Raw genomic sequence first — 17,361 nt, 5'->3', positions numbered from 1 at the left:
GAATAACAGTTTGCATAGAAAATATTTATATCTTACCAATAAATCCCCCACCTCCACCACCTCCCTTACAACCTCCACCTCCCCCTCCGTAACCACCCCATCTTGCCGTGTACACATCATTCACCACGCCAACGTTAGAATTGTATGGCCTTAAAATGAAATAAAGTTAGAAAATAGAATAAAAATTAAATGCAATTTAAAATGAACGCATTATGAATATTTGCCATTTATTTTAATTGAAATCAGACTTTTTTGTTAGCTAGAAAGAGAAGAATAAGAATATTATTTTGACCTTCTGTAGTTGCAAGGGAAGCCACCCATCCAAACTTCATTTTGACTCCCCCCTGAGGCAGAGTGCAAACCCTGAAACAATGTATCCTATATAAACAAAAAACATTTAAAATATGTTACTTTTGCAGTTTTATATATTCACTGAACCGGCCATTTTTCGAACCTTGAATTAACTTTGGCTGAATTGATTAAAAGGTTTCAAGTTCTCCATTAATCATCTAAAAATAAAAGCTAAAATCAAGGTTTTATAGTTCTAAAATGAACAATCAAGGAAGATACATTCAAAGTCTATGTCGCTGCAATACCTCTAAGTGTATAAAACTGCAACAGTAACAAATTTTAAACAAACTGCATTGAGTTAATCGTTTTTTTCCCATTTAGTAAAGGCGTTTTAGAACCTTTATTTTAATAAAACTTAATAAAAGTACCTTTTGAAAGTAATAAGACATTCGATCTATTGAAAGAGTTTCATTCCAGCCTCCTCCATGCCCTCCATGACTTTCCTCATGACTTTAACAAATAGAAAAATCTAGAATATTTTTACATAAGCTGAATAGCTGATTTGAAATCAATGAATACGATGAATGTTAAAAAAATAAATTTTTGTTTAACTATTCTCAATTCAATCAAATATACAGTTTCCATTTCAAATAGGGTTTGTTTATAACGTATTCTAGAACAAAAATATTATACGCAACAATTTACAATTTACATTTTTCACAGTTTTCAATTAACCAAATTTATAAGGGTAAAGTGACTGAAATGGATTGAGGAAAAACAATTTTTAACAAAAACAGAATTATTAAAGATAACATTTTTTATTTGCTCTTACCATTTAAACTAATTAAGTGCATTTTTAAGAAACTAAATTGTATTAAAAAATAAATGATTGAGATTCTTTTTTGTACATCTAATCACCTATTGGTATGATTTATTCCTCTTTCAGTAAACTCTGGAACAATATCAGTTAAGTTATCAGCAGCATTAAACAGAAGAGTAGAGTCTGCATCATTACTTCCTAAATCAAATATAAAATTGGTATTATATTAAAGCTATTAAAGGATATTAAAATTTTTGCATTTTATTTCCATTTTCTTTGACTATTCCTATTTTATAATTGTATATTTTCCACCATTGTGGTTTCAAAATTTTTTACCAGTATCCTCATCTATATATAAAGGAATTGAGTCTTTGCCACAAATAAATTTTTTGTAATCCTTATATCTTTGCAACCTGATGATGTTAACTTTTGATATTTCAAACTTCCATTATTTGATCTAACAGAATTCATAGTTTGAAATATTAAAGGTCTACGACATTGGGTTGCAATGATATTGAAATTAGAAAATCAGAGTTTGTGGCAAAAACTCAATTCCTTTGGCTTGTATGTCTGTTTGTTTGTTTGTATCCAATAAATGTCAAAACGGCTGAACCGATCGGGCCCAAATTTTTTGTGAGACATCTAGGGACCCCAGGGAAGGTTTATGAATGATTGAAATTTTAAATATTTGTGTTTTAAAGGTTTTTAATTTTGTAAAAAATTTAAATTTTTAAAAATCCGCAAAATTCTTTTTCTCTTTGTTTTGAAATGTAAAGAAAAAGAACATGTTCACAATTTAAATAGAAGATGGGGGCGATGCGCCCTAAAAGCCTAGAAAGAAGGGCGCGAAGCGCCTTGAATTTCTAGTTTATTTATAAAGAAATTGAGTTTTTGAAACAAACTCTGATTTTCTAATCCCTGTATCTTTGCAACGATCAAATGTGAAACAAATTGCCTAGAAAAAATGTCGACTAAATTTTCTTCAGAAAAGTCCGCAGAATTTTGAGTTTTACAATTACGAAAAAGAAATGGCCGCTTTATAGGCAACATTGAACGAACATAGAAGAGGGGAGCGTAGAGCCTTGAAAAAGCCTAATCTTATTATTATAAGGTTTTTAAACAAAGTGGTAACTTTTGTTTTAAATGCTGACAAAAATACAAAAATCAGAAACGTGTCATTGTATTTAGTGTACAAATAGTCAAACCTTTCAAAGGAATTGAGTCTTTGCCACAAACTATGATTTCACAATCCCTATATCTTTGCAACCCTATGTCGTAGACTTTTGACATTTGAAATCTGTTAGATCAAATTATCTAAGTTTGAAATATTAAAGGTTTACCCAATTAGGTTTTACATGATTTAGGGATAAGAAAACTTAAGTTTTTGTCAAAAACTCAATTTCTTTAAATGTCACATTCTAGCTAAAACCACATATCTCCCAAATAAGTGTTGAATAGTGTTGTCGATTTGAAATTTGTATTCACCTGATATATCTGCCATACCTCCACCACCACCAGCAACAAGAATTGGGCGAGGATAAAGCTCATGGTCCAGCTTTAAAATAAAAATTCTTGTAAACTTTAACTTTGGAATTGCAAAATTTATTGAAAATAAATGTCTTTCATTAAATCAACCAAAAAAATCTAATAAAATAGGCATTTCTCCTCCTTTTTCAGATTTTTTTTTATTTCTTGACATTGCATTGTAAATACCAAATTCCTAAGATTCTTTCCCTTAATAAGAATCCTCCCCCGCCCCCCCCCCGCCCCCGAGGTTTTATTCAAAATTTGTTCAAAATTCAGGCAATACCATATATTCACATACTAAATGTCTAGAAAGAATTTTTAGATCGATTCGTACAATTTGTTCACTAATCATGTGCTCTATAATAAGAAAAAACTTGCTCGTCTAACTTTAAAAATAAATAAAAACCTGGTAAGCTAACCTTAAAAATTATTGTGGCTCCTCCGCCCCCTCCCCCACCACTTTGATAACTGGGGTGATATTTGTTTATCTCTTCAATCCATCTAAAATAATATGTATATTTAAAACTTTTATATAATTCGATTTGGATTATTATGATACTCAATTATATGGGCTTTTTATCAAAATTAATTTTAGTTTTAGTTTTCATTTACATCTCTTTAATCTTCTTTATCAGTATTCTACAACAATTCCGCAGTTTCCCACCTGAGACAGTCTTTTCCCATACATTTATCTGGAGGAACAGACAATATCTCCTTGCCCTGGATAATGTCTGGATCTGGCTCGTCGGACTGGAAGTTTTCCTAAACAAAGACTGTTACAATTTCATAATCAACATTATTTACCCTTATTAATAAAGCAATAAGCATAAGCTCACTAAGCATCAGTTAAATGTCCTGAATCCACCCGTAATAGTTTTCATCCATAATTTCAATGCTATAATTCATTTATCGTAACTTGTTCTCTAAACATAAAGGAGTTGAATGTATTGTGAGAAGAAAACTAGAAACAGTAGAAACACAAGATTTAATTTTAATTGAGAAGGTTGTTGGTTTAAATTTAAAAATCTAGCTTCGGGCTCTTGAATTATCCCATCAAATTTTGACCGTAGAGCGAGCAAAATTATTTTCCGTTCGAAGTTTTTTCATCAGGTTTCCGTAGAAAAATCTGTGAGGCATGCAGAAAGTCTCAAAATATTTTTTTTATAATTTAAAATATGGCTGCAATGGACGGTTTAACCTTAATAGCTCTCGTTATTGTTTCATGTTAAACAAAATAATTTGATAAAATGCATGCATGAAAAACAAAAATAAACTCTAAAAATACAACTTTTTTTCAAGTATGTAATCTTAATTCAATATTTGAACTTTAAAAATTCTAGAGTTAACCATTTCAAAGAGTACAATTTTGTACATTTTAATTTTGACAAAGAAGTAAACAAAAAATGCCATAAAGGTTTACAATTTTTCTTATTTCTGGGTTGATGAAAAGAAAGGAACAACTTGAAATTGTAATCGATTCAAAATACCTTGTGTCTTCTTTTTTTTTCCTTTCTTCTTAGCTTAGGCTTTTGAGATTTATTTTTTTGAGGTTTTCTGAAAATTTCCTGAAATTGGTCTTCCTCATCATCCCATCTATTTCCCCCAGCTTCCTCTTCATCCCATCTATTTCCCCCAGCTTCGTAGCTCCTTTGAAAACGTCCTTCTGATCTAAAACTGTAACTTCCGGCTTCGCCTTGGGAAATCCAGCTTTCGGCGTTATTTATTAAATCAAATCCCTAAATTATTTGCATATTAATGTTTTATATTTCTTATTTCTAATGACTTTAAGTTTATTTAAATAACATCATCATATTAATTTAATCCGTACAGAAAAGTTTTGTTTTTAATCTAAGTGCCTGTAAAGAGCAGAGTCCGTGTTTACTCTCGACACCTTGAACAACACAGGCAGATTGACCTTCTTGTCCCACCACAATGTATAAAACATCATCTAAATCAAGTTTACAAGTAATATCAGTGTTTAGGTTAGATAAATTAATTTTAGAAATTAGAAATTAAAATCAAAAAGAATTTATACCTTTATTGAGTTTGATAAGTGCGGTTAGGATCGCCCCGTGAGATGACCGTCTAGAGAGTCGACCGTGTCCTCCACTAGCACCTTTAGCTATCACACTAAAACATCATGTTTATTTCATTTGGACTCAAACTGCTCTTTGACTATGTAGATACCCCTCACCTTAGATAAAGAAAACGTATTACTCTAAGAAAGCATTTAAATTCAGGTTTGGAAAAGAAGTAAATTAATTCAGCAGGGTAGAAAATCAATCTACTTTCAGGAATTTCAAAATAAATTCTTGCACATATAGAAAATTTAATTTAAATTAGTTCTTTTCTATTCCTTGACCAGATTTAATGAATATTGAGACATTATTGAACCAATTTGTCTAAAATTAACTACTTCCTCACAGCCTGAACCGACTTACACAAGAAAATTGTGTTGTTTTTTTGGTTTTTTTTTTGGGGGGGGGGGCGGGGTACTTTATTATACTATATCCATTACAAGCATGAAGCTCGTCATTGTTGTGATGATAGTGGTGCATATTTGCAAAACTACTGTCGCCGTTTTTTTCTTATATAGAAAATTTAATTTTTTAAAATAGCTCTATTTTTTAGTCTTATCAAATTTTTAAAAAAAAATTGTCAAAACAAAAATACTCACGTAAAAACGCCCCCATGGGGAGCGGTCCATTTTTGTATTCCAATTGGTGTATTCTTCATAAACAAGCCTTAAAATTTAAAGTTAATCAATTTTTTCAATTCTTTACATTTACATCATAAAGTTACATATACAGGATCATAAATGGAGGGGTCCGACTGCAGAACGCATGCTGATCTATTTTAAACCTATAGTATTTTCAATTGAACAAAAAACACAACACATGTATTACATCAATTGACAGTACCTTCCTAGACTGTAAAGTACTAATACCGAGATTTATATATACCCTTGAAACCTACATAGTACATACAGTGCACAGATAAGGAACAGTCAAGGGTCAAATTCGCCCCTGACTGTAGATATCATTTTTGGATCCGTTCTTGATCTGATGTATTTCTTGGCATTCAAGGCTCGGGCACATAAAAATCTAATAAGCTATTCTATATATGCCTGTATGACAGGGATGGTTTTTGAAATTTTGCAGGGGGGAGGGGGATAATTAGAAAATTACCCGAAGCGCCCCTAAATTTGAAAAAAACCTCCCTAAAAGGAAAGGTATTTTTAAAACGTCCTCCATCCCCATCCCGCTTATGCCGCCTCTGCTAAATAAAATAGTTCTAGGGATGGTTGATCTCTAACTCTGGACACTGGAAAGGCAATTAAAATATATGATTCTATCAATTATGTCTGTACAATGTACATTTTATATAAAATAAAGCAGAGGTGTATACAGGGTGGGGCGGCTATTGGGACCGGTGCGTAGTGGAGGGGGGGCCGGTACCACTGTGCCCCCCTAGACATGCACCCCCTAGCTCCAGAGGCAGGCTCTAATTTATTAAACAGTAAACTTACATATATATTCAGACTTTTTACTTTTCTTATCAATCGACAATGTCACAATTTGTCCATTTTATTTCTCAAATTCTTTCTTGTACCTTAATCTTATTTACAATATTTTTTTCGCAGGGTTTCATTTAAAATTATTCGTAATTATGGTAGATTAATATAGATTAAAAATAAAATTATTTTTTTCTTAATACCGGTTTTTTAGGGGGGTGCACATCAACCGTTAGGGGGGTGCACAAAAAAGTGCACCCCCCTAGGCTAAACCTCCACTACGCGCCTGTATGGGGACATAAAATTCCTGTATACGCTCCTGAAATTAAGCGGCGCCACCCTCAGAATAAACATGTCTTAATATTTAAATTATTAAAGTCTTCTTTTTCGCGCACTTTGTTAAATGTAGAAAGAAAGTAAAGGGAACATGACCAACTCAAATTGAAATGTTTTTTCTTGTTTAATATATAGTTACCTATCTCTCCGCCATTTGTTGAATTCGATGCGATTGTTTTACCATAAGAAAGCATGTCCACAAATGTCGTATTTCCACCTGTAACAATATTTAGCTCTTACAAATAAAATTACGACAACCAGTAGCATACCTTGGTACTCATAATATGGTGTGCAGTCCTCTTTCCAGGGTCCCCTCGGTCCTACATTCTCCGCACAGGTTGTAAATGCATAACTTCAAAAGCAAATAATGATTTTATTTATAAATAAGAAGATATTAAATATAAAATTTGTTAAAGTTTCCTAATTTCCTACTTACAGAATACAAAACTTTTTCTTCAGAAATTGTAGAAAATATTGTATTTTTGTACTTTTATTTGCATGAAGAACAATCAATATCCGGATTTAATGAATTTGAGCCGCGTCTTAAATCCAAAATAACGGTTTCAATTGAGCGCCGGCTTAAATCTAGAAACATTAATACAATTTTAAGTGAAACCAACCATATTTGAGCCGCGGCTTAAATTTAAGCCGCCGCTCAAATCTTTAAATTCGGTCTCAAGATTGATAAAATTATCATATTTTCCTGAAAACTCCTGTTGTATCCTCTGGATAAGGGACTCCTAAAACAAATTATTTAAAACATCTATAGTATATGTATTTAACATAATTTAATATTTTATAGGCTAAAAAAATCTCAATTTTTTTTTCTTCTTTTTTCAAATTTTTTTCAAAATAATTTTATTTTTTTCCACGGGCAACGCCGGGCTCTTAGCTAGTGCCTAATAAAAATACATGATTTGGATTGCATATCTAGTACAACTAGAAAGGCTATTTCAATTCACAAATAATGTCCTGTTTATAAAATGCATACCAGAAAAAAATATGTTCGGAAAAAAAATTTTTATTTAAGAAAATTAGATACATAAAAATAAAGCTTTAAATACTGGGTAAAACAGCTCTTATAATTACATAACATTACGGAGCATTATTTAAAAAGTTTTACGCGAAAAGGAAAATATTTGGAGAAAAATTCCGAATTAAATTTCATCTGACATTTCATAATCTTTGAATAAGCACTCCTTTCTTTGAAATCCTGAAATTCTTATTAGATTAAGATAATTAAAAAGATATATTAATTTTGATATTAATGATAAATCTAAATCGTTAGTAAAATTCGTGTGCCATTATGTGAAAAAAATGTAAAAAATGTATTATACGTAGGAGTTCTAAAGAAGCTGTGCTAAAGCGGAGGCTCGTACTGCAAAGACAAAATTTAGAAGTTTTCCTATTTAATTTACGACATATTACTTCTACTGATATTTTCTAAAATCAAAATATTACATTATGCCAAATTTGTCATTTATTACAAAATAAGAGCGGTATGGCAAAAATATAAAGGTGGCGCCAACCCTTACCCCCNTTAAACATTACCCATGCAATCTGCCATTTCTCTGGGTTGTTTGACGAGGTCATGTCGCCAACAGTCTAAGGAAACATTCTCTACACCTAATCCAAAACATTGTGGACTCATTGTGATATTGGCCATCGACATATTGTAGTAAGCAGGGCCAGAAGCATCGGGACCCTTCACAGCATTCAACTGGATAAAGTAACTGAAATAAAAAAGGTATGATTTTTAACATGGCTCACTTTTTCAATAGTAATTAGAAGAATTGTGACCCAGACTCTACTTAAACTGTCAGGAATATCGGAAGACGACGGTTTTTATATCTATAGGGGGCATGTGCTATTGAACTACTGCCATGTTCACTATTGAACGCTTTGACACTAGATAATTTAAACCACGCATGTGTTTTAATTGTCGATTTCAATTGAAAACTAGTTTTAAAGAGAAGATTTTAAAAAGAGTGCAAAGGAATTGAGTTTTTCACACAAACTCTGATTTTCTAACTCCTATATCTTTGCAACCCAATGTTGCAGACCTTTGTTTTTTTCAAACTATGAATTTTGCTAGATCAAATAGTCTAAGTTTGAAATATCAAAGATACACATCATCAGAATGCAAAGATACAGGGACTCGAGAAAATTTGAATTTGTGGCAAAAAATCAATTCCTTTAGAAAATGATCGTTAAACATGTCGTCCTATTTCTCATATTCTCGATAATAGTGATAGTCAAAAAACAATTGAATAGGAAGGAAGACGACATTATAGCAATACTTAAGTGTATTTGATGTTGTTACAAAGCAAATAGTTTTATTACACATTTGTTAAATCAATAATTTACTAAAATGGGGCTGTTTACACTGCACAATTGCACAATTAAGGATCAGGGATATGAATATAAACGACGGAACAAGAGGTGTGGCATGTGTGAAAAGCAGGTCCTTAGCCAGGGATTTTCCAAGAGGAATGCAAAGATGGGTGTTATGGAATGGGATGCCGGGTCGCCGACTAAAACTGGTGGGTGGTTGCAGCCACGGGCCATAGAATGTTTTTAAAATTTTGTTATTATTTATGAGCATAACTAATTACTAGAGACACTTTCTAGTATTCAATAAATGACAAAAAAAGCTTAGACACACTTTTTTTCAGACACCTTGAAGAATTAAAAAAATATTCCTGTAATGTTCCTTCAAAATTTACCTAAATTATTTGTGCCAAAAAAATTTTTAAGATTGTGTACAAAATATTGTAAATTTTCAACACTTTTTTGTCAGATATTAAATATCTCAATATTAAAGTGTAGAATAAATTTTTAAGGTGGGTTCCCTGAACCCTGGCTAAAGTCCTGGTGAAAAGAACTACATGTGTATTATGTACATACAGTCCTAATCAGAAAGATCCGGAATTAATTTACAATTAATCAGACGACCTTACAATATAATTTTACAAATATGATTGATGAAACGATAAATATACAAAGTGGCCCCAGTCCTGCCATTTCCGAAATGTTAAAATTGCCAGAGATATATATGTAAAGTCGCCTGCTTCACTGTCAATTAATTACGGGTCTTTCTGATTATGACTGTATATAAAAAATTTAAAGCCTGATTATTTTTCAAAACATCCGCGAAACATAGATCTCATATTTCAAATTCGTTCTTACTCTGAAAAGTTTTAAAACTATCAGTTTCTCCCCTGAATATCTAAGCTTCATCAAAGTAAAGGTAAGTTTTTTTTTGTTTTCTTGCTGACAATTTTTCTTTCTATATTTTCATGGAACAGTTAACATGCAAAGGAATTTGATTTCTAAATTAAGTGAATAGATCAAAAATAACGTTTTTTTACCTGTACTTCAAACCTTTGGGGATTACTGCTTCTATTTTTGTCCATACGTCTGCGTGGCTTTGAGCAAATGCTTTCATCTTCTTTGAAACTGGTTTCATTACTCTACTTCCGCGAGATACCTAGAAATTACCAATAGATGTTAATGCTTCTATCTAAATAATGACGACATTATCTTCCTGATTCATTCACCTTACTCATTTAAAATTTACTTCAGGAACCAACTTTTTGAACCAACTTACACTGTGACAAAAAAGGCCAAAAAATGAGTAAAACATGATCATATAAATTGGGGTTTTGGGAACAAGAAATTCAAACTTTTAGTTAAAACTCAAAAATAAAAACATTTTAATTAATGAAAAGCTCATAGAATTAAAAAAAATATGTGTAAAAAAAATAAACATCAGAAAAAAAATTGTAAATTTTTCAACCAAAATTTGAAGTGTACCATAAATGCTCAAGCAAAGAGTGAGGGGGAGGATGGGGGGAATAAAGAAAATACCTAAACGAATTAGGCCTAACATATATCTATAATTTTTTTAGTTTGTCTTAATGTCTGCATGTCTGTCTGCAACTCGAAATTTCAAAAAAGCTGAAAACCAGGTGAAGGTTCATGGAGAACTAAATTCCTGGCACCGTGAATTTTAAAAAATTACTAAATTCTATGAAAATAGAAACAATTAAACTTGTTTTAAAAATGTCATTGCTACAACTTTTCTTTAAAAAAATTGTATTTGCAAACATTTATAAGAAAGAGCTAAAATAGATAAATTCTCAATAATTAGTAATTTAAATTTTCTATTGTAAACATTCATAATATAGTGTACAGTGTTTCAGTATTTAAATAATTATTGCCAAGAACAGTATAGTGTTTAAATTTCAATTTGTATACAAAATTTAAGAAAATGTTTTATCGACGAAATAATTTAATATTTAATATAATTTTGTTTTGCAAAAAAAATTAGCAGATAAAATGTTCTAAAAAATTCACCCTGCCGCTCCACCTCACAAAATTGTGTATACGGTCATTCTGATCAATAATGTGAAAGATATTGTAGATTTTCTAGTATTTAAAAGTATTCAATTTAGAAAATTCCGTTATGTCTTCCTGCAGTAAAAATGCGCAAGGTATTTTTGAATAGAAACAACAATTGAAAATAGATCAGTTTTTCGAATTATAAACATTGACATCAAATTCATGCTTGATCAGATAAAGCTTTTAAGGGTACGGCTGTGAATCGGGCATTGCCATTTTTGCATGGAGGGTCACTTGAAATTACACGTACAGTCCCTTTAAGTAATACTTTTTTTAAAGTTTATCTAGCTTCATGCATAATTGTACAATTAGGAAACCCGTTAAGTTTGACGATTTTTTTCACGCAATATTCACAATAAAAGGGTAAAAACAAATATTGTTTCTTTTCAGACATCCAGTGAATTGTCATATTGAATTACTAAGAATACATATTCATGGTAGATGAACAATAAATATAGATATAAACAGAGCACGGCAAATTTAAGTAAGGTTAGACTGAAATCTTGTTATAAGACGTAAAAGCAAAAAAATCAGAGGTTGAGAGACAGTCCAATTTAGTGAGTAAAAGTTGATAGTGGGTGTATCTAATCTCTAATAAAGAATTAATCCTCTTAATAAGGTGCTTAGTACGTTTATGAATTGTTATTTTTATTCGGCTTACTTTTATATCATTCATACATTCACGCAATGCTAAATATCCTACAAGAATAAATTGTTTTTTTTTTACTAACAGATTTTGAGTTAAATTACTAAAAGCGATTTTTTCAATCTGCCCTTCTTTCATATTTGGTTCTAATAAAACCTCTAGATTCACACAGATATGAATATTTATAAAAGTTGTGATCTCTGGTAATAAGATTGAACCAGTAGGCCAGTCGACACAAATCCAAGAATGAAGAATGGAGTAGAGAATAGAGTAGAGAATAGAGTAGAGAATAGAGTAGAGAATAGAGTAGAGAATAATGTAGAGAATAGAGTAGAGAATAGAGTAGAGAATAGAGTAGAGAATAGAATAGAGAATAGAGTAGAGAATAGAGTAGAGAATAATGTAGAGAATAGAGTAGAGAATAGAGTAGAGAATAGAGTAGAGAATAGAGTAGAGAATAGAGTAGAGAATAGAGTAGAGAATAGAGTAGAGAATAGAGTAGAGAGAATAAAATAAGTGTTTCCCTCCCGTATCATATAGTTTAACGAAGGCTAAAAGGTCAGTCAGAACATTTCTTAGTCCAAGCCACATTCTCCTCATTTTCTCGTCTGAGCCACTTCCGAATGCTTGTCCTTTGCAAAATTATCTTTTTCAAGTGTCGAATTCTTAAAGGTAATCACCCTTTCTTAAAAATCTGACTACGTTAGGGCATAAATCAAATACACAACTTTCATAATTTGACAGAAATAGTTTAAATTGAATTAAAGCTTTTAAAAAATATGTTCCCTTTTTTTCGTATATTTTATATATTCCTTATATAGAATGCCGCAAATTAATTAGTGTGCATAAAACTTTACTTTTTTGGTAAATATTTAAATCAAAGACTTTTTCCCGGTGGTTCCATGAGAAAAGTGAAAGCCATGACAAATAGTTTTGTATTTATTCATACCGTTAAAATTACCCATAGCGTAGGCAGATGAGATATAGTTTTCACTTAAAACAAGATTGACAGCAATCTCCGAAGTTTAAGACAAACACATAATCTAACTCGGAACAAACTTAGGTCGCATCTTGGGGGTTGCCATAACGTTGCCAGATTTTTAAATAGAGCTTTAAACCAGGAATAGAGTACCTTTTAAGAAAAACGTTTAAAGGGTGAGCTTTGGGCGGCTCGGGTCTGAGAAAATGAGGGGAATGTCGCTCCTCCTTCGTTTAATGCATGTTTTGCTGATCGGTCCCACATTTTTAAAAAAATTACAAATGTCGTCCGTGTATAAACTCCCAGGAAATGGATAGAGAACAGGTCATTGTTTGTATTATATAGGGAAAAAGAAGACTAAATAACGCAAAACAAAGACATTGTTTGGGATGCAAACAAATTGCCAACAAAAAGGTTTTTTATTGATAAATAAAAGAGTGGGAAATTTTAATTGATGCAAATAAAAATACATTGGAAAACAAACAAAAATAGCTTTTAATCATAACTAGCTGGAGTGCCCCAGCCTTGCCCGTGGTATTTTGAAAATATTTTAAACAATAAAAATACATAAGAAAAGGTTGTTAAGTTACAGAAACCATTTGACTACTATTTTAGTGTGTAAACTTTACATTCCTCTTGTTCTTACGAGTTCCCTAATCAAAGTTTGGGGTCTTGGGGTTCATGTGTTCAATAATAAGGGGTATTACGCTTTTGTATTACCTTTGTAAACGGCTTTTTCTCGATGATTTCAACCTCGAAGAAATCAACTTTCACTGTTTTGGTAGCCTTGAAGAAAAGTCGAAGCTGAAAAAAAATATATGAGAAACCTACTGATGATATGACTGCTCTTTTTTATGCGTGTATTGTTTAATTTCCTATAAATATATAACTATTGTATTTAATCTATATCTATCTATCTATATACTTCGCTTGTCTGTTTATTTGTTTGTTTGTATCCAATAAACGTCCAAACGGCTGAACCGATTGGGCCCAAATTTTGTGTGGGACCTCACATGACCCCAGGGAAGGTTTATTTTTAAAATCCACGAATTTTTTTTTAATCCATAAACTTTTTTGTTATTGTTTTACAACGTATACAAAGAGAAAATTTCCCAATTTTTGTCTGTCGAGTCTGTTGGTTTTTTTGTTTGTTTGTGACCGATAAACGTCAAAACGGCTGAACCGATCGGGCCCAAATTTTATGTGAAACCTTATGTGACCCCGGGGAAGGTTTATGGAAAAATAAAATTTGAGAGAAAAATTCCTGTAAAATAGTTGGAATTTTTTTTGAAAATGTGTGTAATTCGAAAAAAAAAATCCGCTAAAACATATTTAATTGGCCGACTTTCAGAGCAACAGTTAAAAGCTAAAATGATTTACAGGAAAGGGTGCGCGAAGCACCCTAAAAGCCTAGTATTAACAGTTCATTGATATTTGATAGAAGACATTCCATGGATAGGAAGTTTAATAGTTTTCAAGGTCAAGCTATATTTTTTTCTGATTTCAAACTTTCCACACATTATCGTATTTTTTTCCGGCCAGTCATATGACTTTTTCTCGGCATAATATCCATTGAATTGTAAATTTTCTACGTCATGGTTAGTTTAAACCCTGATAGCACTATCCAGATAAATATTTTAGTTTCCTGTTGAGTGCTTAATACTTACAGCGCAAGATTGGAAGGTTGCTGGGTTCTGATCATCTTCATTATAGGCTGGAGGCGGGGTAAACTCGGGACTTCGAAGTATACCAAGAGTAACAAGGTTTTCGTTCACGTAGCTGCTTAGATCAAGGTTGAGAAAATGAGAACCATCATTACCCTAATAACATTCATTTTCTTGTTTCCTTTCATTCATCAAAAATAAAAATAAAATTTTTTAAAATACGATCACACTGAATACCAAAATCTTTTTTAACAGTTTTTAATTTCAAATATTAAAATTATATACATACAAATACGGGATTTTATTTAACTGGCTGTTAAATATGTATACACTTTATCTTTAGTAAATACAAACTATGTGTTAATGAAGACACGGTTCAAGAGAGGTAAGAACGGCTAGTTTAACTACTTTTCTAGCGCTGTCCCACATAGAAAAGGAAACGAAGAGTTATAAAGCCTATCTCATAATCCTCTCAAATGTACACAACAGACCTCCCTTTAGCAACATTTTGACTTATGAATGAGCTTTGACTATGATCTGAAATCTAACCTTGTAGCAATGATCTCAAATCATAGTCAGAGTCAAAGCAAGTTACAGCTCGATTAACGAATCGAGCTATTGATAGAGTGGTCCATTGTACAGGGTGTCCCAAAAAACATGGGAATTCAGTGACGAATTCGATATCGTCTTTTTAAATAATTCTTTGATTTAGTATAGTGATACCAACTAAGAAAGCTTTAATCTGTAAGAGTTTCGTCTGCTATGTTTACATTTTGTTTGTTTATGTTTTGACTGCATACGGTTGTACTTAGTAAAACAAGAAAATTGCAGTATACAAACTGAGTAAACTTGTCAGTCTTCACTGTTCATCTTGCAGAGACATTATAGACACATCTTTACAGTCTTTTACCCTTTCATAAAATAAACTCTAGCAGACATAATAATATTATGGCTTTTGAAATTAGGTATTACAATGCTAATTCACAGCAAAGACGATATCGAATTCGTCACTGAATTCCCATGTTTTTTGGGACACCCTGTATCTAACACTATAAACTTGAAAATGGAGTAATCATATTTCTTAGTGGGTGAAAAATGTAAATAATTGAATATTAGTATAGATAGTTAGATAGACACTTAACATATATTGTAAACATAGGATTGTATACTGCAGTACATTCTAATAGTTCAGTTGTTTGTTTTTATCAGGGAGTAAGGAATGGAAGGGAGATATAACTGACAACGTTCGCCCTACCATATGATTATACATCTTTATATAAGAAATATTTGTCTGATGTACATTTATCGCGTATACAATAACCTATTCTGAATATTTCTTATACAAATGGAGTACCGTCTGCAAACAGGGAGAAAGAAATAGAAGGGAAATATAACTGACGCGGTTCGCCCTACCATATGATTAAACATGCTTTGCAGACGATACTCCATTTGTATAAGAAATATTCAGAATAGGTTATTGCAGGTTATTGTATACGCGGTAATTGTACATCAGACAAATATTTCTTATTCAAATGAAGTACTGTCTGCAAAGCATGTATAATCATATGGTAGGGCGAACCGCGTTTATATCTCCCTTCATTTCCTTACTCCCTAGTTTTTATACATGAAAGAATGACTAAATATTGCATCGTGAAAAAATACAAAAATAATTTTTCTTTTAAGAATGTTAGTTTTTTACTACCAAAAAAACTGTACAATGTGTACATGGTTAAACGTACACTATAAGTGTACATTTTACAAGGTAACCCACAAAAGCTGAGACGATATTTCAGTCAGAAACCCAAATTCAATGTTTCAAGAGTAACTCTTGCTTTTTTAATTATTATTTAATTATGTAACTATAAATTGATATCAGAAAAAATGGTATCTAAAGTCCTTGTCATTTTGAAAATAAAATCAATTGACATTTTAGAATCAAGTTATAACTTTAAAAAGTCCAATGAGCATGACACACAGCAATTGTGCATTGTAAACAGACCCATTTCACTAAATAAGTGATTTATTAAGTGTCAAGTAAAAATATTTGCTCTGTAACAACATCAAATACACTTAAATATTGCTTTAATGTCGTCTTCCTATTCCATGGTTTTCTGGTTATCACTGTACATAAATTAATATTTAAAATAAAATACGCTTTTCTATATTGAGTAAAGTGTTGATATTGCAACCAGAATTAAATATATCTAAAAATGGATAAGAGTATATCCTTGGGTCGGGGATGAAGGGTGGGTGTAGAAGTTAACCATTAAATAATCCAGTTTGCTTGTGAATTATTCACCTGAGTTCTCTCCCATTTCATTGGTCCAGACGGAGTCCAACCACAGTAATCCTTTGAGAAATCACATCTATAACCTCCGTTCAAGGCATCTAGATCTCCTGCGGTAAATATTTATTTTAAGAATGTATATGTTATTTTGCTAACTTAAATATTTTACAGCAACAACAACAAGAAAATGATGTCCTTTTTCCAGGTATCGCAAAACCAACGTTGACGAGGGGAGGAAGACCGGCCAGCCACAACAATTTATCGTCCGAGCCACCTCGAAATCCTCGTTCTTCCATTATTATTTTTTAAGTGTCCTATCCGTGCTTACGAAGTGTGAGCAATAAGTTTCGCTAAAAAAAAGGGTACTTATATAAGTCTCAGCCCTGTAGTTCACTATAACTGATTTTAACCCTATCCCTGCTGGGGTACTTGAAAACCAGGATATGCTAGAGGGGTCAATTTGATCCCCCCCCCCCTCTAAATCCCATGTTTTATGTCTAAATATGACAAATGATACATCATTAGAAAGCTCTTGTGCTCTACTTTTAGAATCTGCAAAAAAATTTGCAAATTTCCAAAAATTGAATTTTTTTATCGCAAAATCCAGTTATATATAAAAATGTTTGCAAAAACAATTTGTCCAAAAAATGAAAAATTATACATTTTTGAAAAGCCCTTGACCATGCCATTTCAAATGTGCAAAGATTTTTGCAAAATTTTAAATAACCTGATTTTTAATGAAGAAAAACTAAAAATGTGCAAATTTCCTTTGACAGGTTGTTTGCAAAAAATTTGCAATTTTTTTTCGCAAAACTTGTGCAATCCGTTTCCTTATGTCATAGGCTTTCCAAAAAGCTAAATTTTATCAAAATCTGACAAGTGAAAGTGGGTCA

At 31.7% G+C, this 17,361-nt stretch overlaps 1 protein-coding gene across 1 annotated transcript in view; it reads right to left on the bottom strand.

Moving 5' to 3' along the window:
• Positions 1–25: 25 nt before the first annotated feature.
• LOC111704555 (ALK tyrosine kinase receptor) overlaps positions 26–17,361 on the bottom strand; it is a 30,812-nt gene continuing 13,476 nt past the window's right edge. The window contains exons 9-27 of the mRNA XM_023476829.1: positions 16,481–16,578; positions 14,185–14,337; positions 13,238–13,321; positions 9,860–9,978; positions 8,040–8,221; positions 7,192–7,228; positions 6,758–6,840; positions 6,628–6,705; positions 5,316–5,382; positions 4,674–4,768; positions 4,495–4,586; positions 4,126–4,374; positions 3,303–3,400; positions 3,058–3,139; positions 2,597–2,666; positions 1,210–1,309; positions 720–801; positions 293–363; positions 26–149 (exon numbers count right to left, since the gene is read on the bottom strand). Coding sequence (XP_023332597.1) covers positions 26–149; positions 293–363; positions 720–801; positions 1,210–1,309; positions 2,597–2,666; positions 3,058–3,139; positions 3,303–3,400; positions 4,126–4,374; positions 4,495–4,586; positions 4,674–4,768; positions 5,316–5,382; positions 6,628–6,705; positions 6,758–6,840; positions 7,192–7,228; positions 8,040–8,221; positions 9,860–9,978; positions 13,238–13,321; positions 14,185–14,337; positions 16,481–16,578 — 1,964 coding nt within the window. The remainder of the gene's footprint in view (positions 150–292; positions 364–719; positions 802–1,209; positions 1,310–2,596; positions 2,667–3,057; positions 3,140–3,302; positions 3,401–4,125; positions 4,375–4,494; positions 4,587–4,673; positions 4,769–5,315; positions 5,383–6,627; positions 6,706–6,757; positions 6,841–7,191; positions 7,229–8,039; positions 8,222–9,859; positions 9,979–13,237; positions 13,322–14,184; positions 14,338–16,480; positions 16,579–17,361) is intronic.

The sequence above is a fragment of the Eurytemora carolleeae genome, unplaced genomic scaffold (genome assembly GCF_000591075.1).
Source record: "Eurytemora carolleeae unplaced genomic scaffold, Eaff_2.0 scaffold617, whole genome shotgun sequence".
Taxonomy (NCBI): domain Eukaryota; kingdom Metazoa; phylum Arthropoda; class Copepoda; order Calanoida; family Temoridae; genus Eurytemora; species Eurytemora carolleeae.
Note: the sequence above shows the minus strand (reverse complement) of the source record. Positions and strands in the feature narration are given on the sequence as shown.